The following is a 7,443-nucleotide window of genomic DNA, read 5'->3' on the forward strand; positions in this document are numbered from 1 at the left end:
CTGCTAGGGTGGAATCTTCGCAACATTGTTGGCCTCAAGGTATTGACATTCGATACTCTTTAGCTGCCAAACCGAAAGCAGAAGGCCAAGATGTCTGATGGGGAAGAGGGTTCTTGAGGCCAGAAGACCGTGGAGGATTACATCAAGATCGAGGTGGCCACATTGACAAGGAACAACCGAGCTCGTGTGGAAGTTGGTAGCCATATCGGTAACCTCGTCAAAGGACCTTAAAATGACTGCAAGGTAACCTCGCCAAAGAGAGTATTGATCATATGTTCTTTAGTTGTCCCATGGCACGCTATGCATGGGGTGCGATTAAAGTGGCCTTTAGTATCGATATGGATTTTAACAAGGTAGATGAGATAGTGGGGCGATCTATGAATTTTAGGGGGAGTAGCAGAAACCTCGTTGTTGCAGGAGTTGTTGCGTTGCTCTGGTCGATCTGGAAAACAAGAAATGCCGTGGGTTTTCTTTTTTGATAGTTAAGTTTCCCTATGATCCTACTAGTGTAATAAGTAGCTCAAATGGCTAGATGGTTGGCTTTTTAGAGTGGGTTGCATAGGCAAGGTATATGAGGAACGCAACTCAGCGGATAAATGAGCAGCAGAGCAAAGGAGAGAGAGAAAAAAAAGTAAAGAGAAGGGAAGGAAGCTGCAAGTTCTACAACGATGCTGAAAGGTTGTGAGTTCTGAAGCGCGAGAAGTTCACTGTTGGCTCTGTAAGGTTTCCCAGTTTTAATGGCACGTAAGGTTTGCTGAAAAACTTGGGTGTTGGCTCTGTATTATCACTTTCAGCAATGACTCAAGTGCCTTGAAGCTGCTCCCACCCTCCGATGCTGCGCCGCACCTTCCCGATGCGCGACACATGTCAAGTCGGGGTTCCTGCGTCGACCCAAGTGTAGGTTTCATTCCTATGCTAGATGCTTGACCTCCCGACATCATTGACAAGGCACCAGCGATCATTGCCGGGCGTGCATGAACCTGTCCTGCTGCACCGTTGTTTGGCAATAATGCGCATGTGTGCATCATGAACACACGCACGAACCAAGTCAAGTACCAGGAAGTGTTTATCTTGGCTCAAAATTTACTAAATTAGCATCATGAGGACGGCATCGTCGCACCGAGGCGTAGGGCAATGTGCTTCAAGGGCCTCTTTGGTTCGCAGCAATTTCACATTGAAACGATTCAATCTCTTAACAATGGATAAAGTATGCAAAGGTGAATGTGAATCTTCAGTGATCAGTATCAGACATGGCACGCTTGCATGTCATTCAAAAGTGAGAAGTTTAGTACTCCCTCTGTAAACTAATATAAGAGCGTTTAAATCAGTACTTTAGCATTCTAAACGCTCTTATATTAGTTTACGGAGGGAGTAAGGTTCTTCTTACACAAATTTCAGGGTGGATTTTTTTGGACTGACATTTGAATTATAGGTGGACAAAAATAAGTTTCTTTCGTTCTGTCAGTAGGCCTTTTTATGGTGACCCTCTGAGTAACTTTCTTTGTCTACCTTCTTTGCATCCATCATTTGCATTTTCTTGAATCAGGTGTGTGACAGAATTACAAATTAAGAACGGTATACAAATCTACGGAAGAAAAAACTCTGTCATTCAAGAAGTTTCCACCTCTTAGTAACAAGGAAAAGGAAGCTGAAGCTTCCACCCGACAGACAGATGTTCGAGAAAGAGTGCATACACAGGTTATGGACTGTTGCTGTTAGTGCTTTCTTGGGACCCTTTGTAGATGCGGTACGCGGCTATGCACATTGTTATGTTACCGATCACCGTTAGAGCGCCTTGAAGCGCCACAAGTACCTGTGGAATTCGGACAGAAAACATCACAACTAAGGAAAAGGAACATGGGCAGAATAATGCTTTGAAGCACAAATAGCATACTCATTCAGCAAAACTAACAAGCGCAAAGAATTCAGGATATAGCTGCTGAAAGTAGTTAGCAACGTCTGGCCCGCTAATTATCAAGTGCATTGTGATTAAGTTGGTGGAAATATTCAGGGTAGACAAGGCGCACAACGACAGTTGACAAGTGAAGACAGCTAAGTACAAAACTTGGAAAGGTAGATGATACTATCAAGCAACTAGTAGTAGCAATCAGCAAAGGGGATGCAACTGCTTTGCCTTCAGGTTAATATGACAAGTGAAGACAGCTAAGTACAAAACTTGGAAAGGTAGATGATACTATCAAGCAACTAGTAGTAGCAATCAGCAAAGGGGATGCAACTGCTTTGCCTTCAGGTTAATATGTTACCTCGAGAGACTCTGAATTGTAGAAGAAATGCCAGGTGCACGCGCACATCGCTCCACCGAGAAGTGGAACCTGTTATTGGGCAGAAATGCAAACTTGTTAGTGAACAAGCAGCACATGAACTGTCATCAACAAAACTTTGCTACTTGCAATAGCCATCTCAATGGAATGGATGCACACTTCAATAAGGAGGGTCCCTGAAGAAACACAAATGCTCAGTTTACGGCGATGAAATCATTGGGTGAAGCGAACCAAATCATCTTCCAGAATCCTAATGACATGCAATGCTTGCAGCATTTCACACATACTAGTCTACAGATACTCCCTCCGTCCGAAAATACTTGTCATCAAAATGGATAAAAAGAGATGTATCTAAAACTAAAATACGTCTAGATGCATCCCTTTTTATCCATTTTGATGACAAGTATTTCCGGACGGAGGGAGTACATACATTATCCACAACAAAATTCTTCAGAAAATGGCTTCTTTACCAAAACTCTGCATCAAAAAGTTTGCACTTACCATCCCCCAGGATAGGCCCTTCCATCCCTTCAGCCCCGTGCGCTCCCCGTAATCCCAGACCAGCGCCATCGCCGTCACCCTGCAATTGCAATTCCCCTCCTCACTCCTCAGAGATTTGATCTTTGCAGGAAGCAGAAATCGATCGGAGCTTCGATAGGAGTGGACTGTGGCAAAGAAAGCATGTGCGTACCACTCGGCGACGCTGGAGACGTGGACGGCCCAGGTGGGCAGCGACAGCGCGTTCGCCGGCTCGGCCAGCGCCGCGAGCGCCGGCGGCGAGGCCGCAGCCGCGGCCACGGTGGCGGCCGCCGCCGCGAGGGCGACGCCCCTCGCCAGGCGGGCCCCGGGCGGCGGAGGCTTCCGCGTCTCCCGCCGGGATGAGGGCGGGGGTGAGGGCGGCAATGCTGCCACGAGCCGGAGAGACGCCATGAAGTGGGAAGAGCTTTGCTTTGCTTGGCGTTCACAGAACTCGTGATAGCTTCTGTACAACTGGACGCATCAGTCAGTGTAACTGTACTGTGACCGTACCTGTACCACAAAATGGCCTGTATTTTCTTTCTTTTTTGGTTATTTTTCAAGCTGCCTTACAAACAAAATGAGATGTACTCCGAGATTGTTATTATTGCCATTCTAGTTTGCAACTCAATTAAGAAAATAAAAACAGTTGCATAAGCAGCATGAGTGGATATTATCATTTTTGTCACAAGAAATGCAGACGGATTATCATCATCAGATGATAAATCCACCAGCACGTACTAGGTTTCTTCTCCCTTTCTATCTTCTGTCAGAATCAACTAGGGAGAGGTTATCCCTATGAATCCCCAAAACGTTACACAGACATATATTTCCACCAAGGATCAAAGGAAACGAGAGTGACAAGGATCCAGACGTGTCACGGTGATCGTGGTCTCTCTCACTTGGCACCCTGGCCATCTACGGTCTGCAATCGTCATCTTTCCGCCAAGGATCGGGTTGTTCTTGGCGATTTGGTCAGCGCCATCGAAAAAATCGCAGAGAAGTATATCGGCCGTTGATCCAGCCCAGTGGCTTTGCGGAGGCTATGCTTGTGTTTTCTTGGACCATAACATGACAAGACCAAACCCCATCAGGGACATCAGCACAACCTACACACACAAGCAGGAAATATTAACTCCTACTAGTTGATATCTGCGCAACAGATGGTAACAGAGAACAAGTGATGATGCTGTAATTGCAGAGTCCATCATATATGGTACCTAGCTCAAATATATTTAGAAAGTGCTTCGTCTGAATAAGCCCCCTCGAAACACATGTAACTATAATTTTCGAAAGAGACATTACTCCGTGATATCGTGACGAGATTAAGACAAAACGCCATAGCTGCTCTTTAGATGAAAGTCACTAAAGTTGCATTTAAAAGCGAATAAACAAAACGGTTCATGCTTAATGCGGATATAAAAGCAACAGACGGGGCCTTGGGGGAGTAGACATACTGATACTGCTGGAGGCACTCCCACCAGAGGGTCTGGGAAGAACCTGTTTGCTAAAGCAAGAGCAAGAAGGCTACTTTGCATCCCTGTATGAAATATTGGTAAGACAAGAAGCAACCGCAAACAACATATCGTAATCCAATCGCAAACAACAACATACCTGTCTCAAAAGATATCGTTCTTTGCAGGGCCTTCACATCAGGTGACTTGCGGAACCAAGTACCAGCAAGATGATACCCAGCTACAAAAGATGTTGTATGGAATGCAAAAAGCAGAAACACAATGGATAGTCCATATGGTGACAAAACAGCCTTGATATTTATAGCCAATGGTGAGCCAACACATAAAGCAGTCACAAACACCGATAGTGGAGGGAGAAATGGCTGAATAGCCGAACAGGGTCTTGGGAGAAATCTTCATAGTATAAAAAATGCTAAGTTAGACACATTAGATATTTACTCTAGGTGGGCAGCAAAAGATAAAAAGCACATAGCATAGACTGTGTCAGATCTAGCACAGTTATCTCTTATACTTCAGACAGAGAAATTAAGTGGGTACCTATTCAGAAGCAATCCAGCTGCAATTGGAGCAACCACTATTTGGACAATGCTGGACATCATTCCTACGACATCAACAGGTAATTTCTTGCCGATAAGCAAGTAAGATAAAGTTGGGGTAATAAAAACCGCACTAGCTGTCGACAGTGATGTCATAACAATGCTGAGGGGAGCCATATGTGGATCTGTCAGGAACGTTGCATAATTTGACAATTGTGCTCCGCTCACACATGAAACCAACATGATCCCAGCACCTAGAAACAAGTCCAAGTCAGGGTTCACTTCATTACTCTGCCTGCAATGTCCCTTATGAAATCATGCTAAAAGTGAGTAAATTCAAATCTCCTACCTACAGCAGTAGGAAGATTGAAAGTATTAACTGCAAGTGTGCCAAAGAGGAATCCAAAGAAAGGTTTGGCAATAAACTGTCCAATATAGCCAGCAGCGATAGCATCTGGCCTTTTTATTGCTTCAATGAAGTCCTTAACGCTTGAATTGACACCTACAGCAAACATCAAGAACCCCAATGCCGGTGCATAGTATCTGCCAGGTTATTAGCACAGAGTCACACTCATATAAAAATGCAAAAACGACATGCAGTAGCCCAACACTGATTTGTATTGCATCAAGCATTGTACCAATGTGTGTTTTGAGCTACTGAATGTGGGGTTTGCATGTTCATCGAGTATTTCAGTTGTACTTGTGGAATGCAGCTGTTTCTTGGCTAGTTTTACCTGAAGACTCATTTGATTTAGTTAGATTCAGTTTTAAAAAGTTTAAATGTTTCTGAACCATTCTCATTCAGTTGATAACATTTGGTTCCCGTGTTCCTTCACAAGTACTCCCTCCGTTCCTAAATACTAAGTCTTTTTAGAGATTTCACTATAGACTACATACAGAACAAAATGAGTGAATCTACACTTTAAACTATATCTATATACATCCGTATGTAGTTTGTAGTGGAATCTCTAAAAAGACATACATTTAGGAACGAAGGGAGTATGTTAACAGTTGAGTTCCCGTGTTCCTTCACAAGTATGTTAACAGTTGATAACATTCAGTTTCCAAAGGTAACATCTCTCTAACTCAACTGAGTACATGGAACATTTATACATCGCCATTATTGTACCAGTGAGCTCAAATTAGTGCAGAAGATATAATTGTGCTGGTATTTGTGAAAAAACAGCCTTTAGATTTCAGGAGCTGAATCAAAGCAAGCAGCGAAAACATCGGAAGACCGACCTGGTTGTGAACCATGTAAACGAAGGTGGGTACAGCAGTGCAAGAATGGTGCTCCCCAGCACTGCATGGGGGATAACGGAGTTGGCACTCTTCAGAATCTTGAGAAAATCAACTCTGCCCTCCTCCACTCCCTGCAAGATACAAGGCTGAAGCATGAAGCAGGCAGGCACAGAAGCGAACAAACCAATGGGTCTTATTCTGCTAGAAACAAAAAATACAGTAGAGTAATACTATTACTGATCGCCAACCGCATCAGAAGGGCACCTGAGGGGGAGAATGTGACGCAGCGCCCACCCCGATGCGATCTTGCTCGAACGAACCACCGGCCCTCGCCCAGACTCGTCCCCTGATGGGCACCCCGGATCCCTGCTCTGCTTGGAACAAGAAGCATCGAATAAAAGTTACCCCAGTTCCTAACCAAATCAATACCAGGGTAAGAATCCCTGAAGATGGCTACTCGCGAGTCGCGACCACGGGAGCCTCCAGACTCCGCTGATCTACACACAAAGCTGGGAAGTGGGACGCTCGGGTCCAGAGCACGTACCCCATGAAACGCGCGGCGGCGAGGCCGCGGGGGGAGCCAGCGAGACGCGATCCGCCCTCCCGTGGAACCGCCGGCCGGCCGACGGGCAGGAGCTGGCGAAGTGGACCCGCCTCACGGCGGCGGCGGCGGCGGGTGCCATTTGACCACGGTGGGAGCGAGGAGGGGGGAGAGGGTTCAGGTTTGTGTGCGTGGGTTTCAGAGTTCAGACGTCAGATGGAGAGGAGAGAGAGGCCGGAGATGATGGGCAGTTTAGGACAGGGACAGCAAGAACATTATTAGTACGTACTCGTACATTATACTACTACTGACTACGGATTAGCATCTTCGGATTTGGATTTATGCGAGTAGCATGGAGATAGTGTAGAGTAGTAGTATCTCGTGTCGTCACTCGTCACGTCAGTAACCCTCAAACAAAATCGTGTCACGCCAGGTTTTTCTCGTGATGTAGCTGAGATAGCGAGTATGTACTCGGGCAGTTGATCGTAGTTCATTCCCACTCTAACAAGCATCTACAACCGGGCTTCCCAAACCATACTCTTGGGCGGACGGTCTGGTAAGAAAAAATCTGATCTAGATGGCTTATCATACCGGCTCTATATATGTCTGGGTTGACGGGCTCTATTGCATAGTGATTGGATACGTATCAGATTCATGATACGGGGATATGCTCGATACATCATTTAAAAAAATAAGAATACTTGGATACATTTATATATGGTATTAATTATTAAAAATATGAAGAAGAAAAATAAAGAGCTTCCAGGAATGCATCAATAAGATTACCCGATCAATGCTACATCTACGAAGAAGTTACATTAGGTTTTACGTAATTACCTAGTTGGAAAGTT

The 7,443-nt window shown here is 45.1% G+C and overlaps 2 protein-coding genes across 3 annotated transcripts; both read right to left on the reverse strand.

Moving 5' to 3' along the window:
• Positions 1-1,510: 1,510 nt before the first annotated feature.
• On the reverse strand, positions 1,511-3,338 carry LOC119311187 (ycf49-like protein). The gene is made up of 4 exons (XM_037586821.1): positions 2,974-3,338; positions 2,784-2,862; positions 2,265-2,333; positions 1,511-1,813 (listed from the first exon to the last, which is right to left on the reverse strand). The coding sequence occupies exons 1-4, from the start codon at positions 3,210-3,212 to the stop codon at positions 1,700-1,702; spliced, it is 501 nt and encodes a 166-aa protein (XP_037442718.1). The 5' UTR covers positions 3,213-3,338; the 3' UTR covers positions 1,511-1,699.
• Positions 3,339-3,447: 109 nt separating this feature from the next.
• Positions 3,448-6,817, reverse strand: LOC119311186 (probable sodium/metabolite cotransporter BASS5, chloroplastic). 2 transcript variants are annotated; one of them, XM_037586819.1, is made up of 8 exons: positions 6,596-6,817; positions 6,316-6,422; positions 6,052-6,182; positions 5,159-5,352; positions 4,811-5,063; positions 4,413-4,666; positions 4,256-4,338; positions 3,448-3,907 (listed from the first exon to the last, which is right to left on the reverse strand). In XM_037586819.1, the coding sequence occupies exons 1-8, from the start codon at positions 6,732-6,734 to the stop codon at positions 3,842-3,844; spliced, it is 1,227 nt and encodes a 408-aa protein (XP_037442716.1). In that variant the 5' UTR covers positions 6,735-6,817; the 3' UTR covers positions 3,448-3,841. The 2 variants fall into 2 exon arrangements, with proteins under 2 accessions (XP_037442716.1, XP_037442717.1); XM_037586820.1 differs by lacking the exon at positions 6,596-6,817 and having other exon boundaries at positions 6,283-6,370.
• Between the last annotated feature and the right edge of the window lie 626 nt (positions 6,818-7,443).

Source organism: Triticum dicoccoides, chromosome 5B (assembly GCF_002162155.2).
Source record: "Triticum dicoccoides isolate Atlit2015 ecotype Zavitan chromosome 5B, WEW_v2.0, whole genome shotgun sequence".
Taxonomy (NCBI): Eukaryota; Viridiplantae; Streptophyta; class Magnoliopsida; order Poales; family Poaceae; genus Triticum; species Triticum dicoccoides.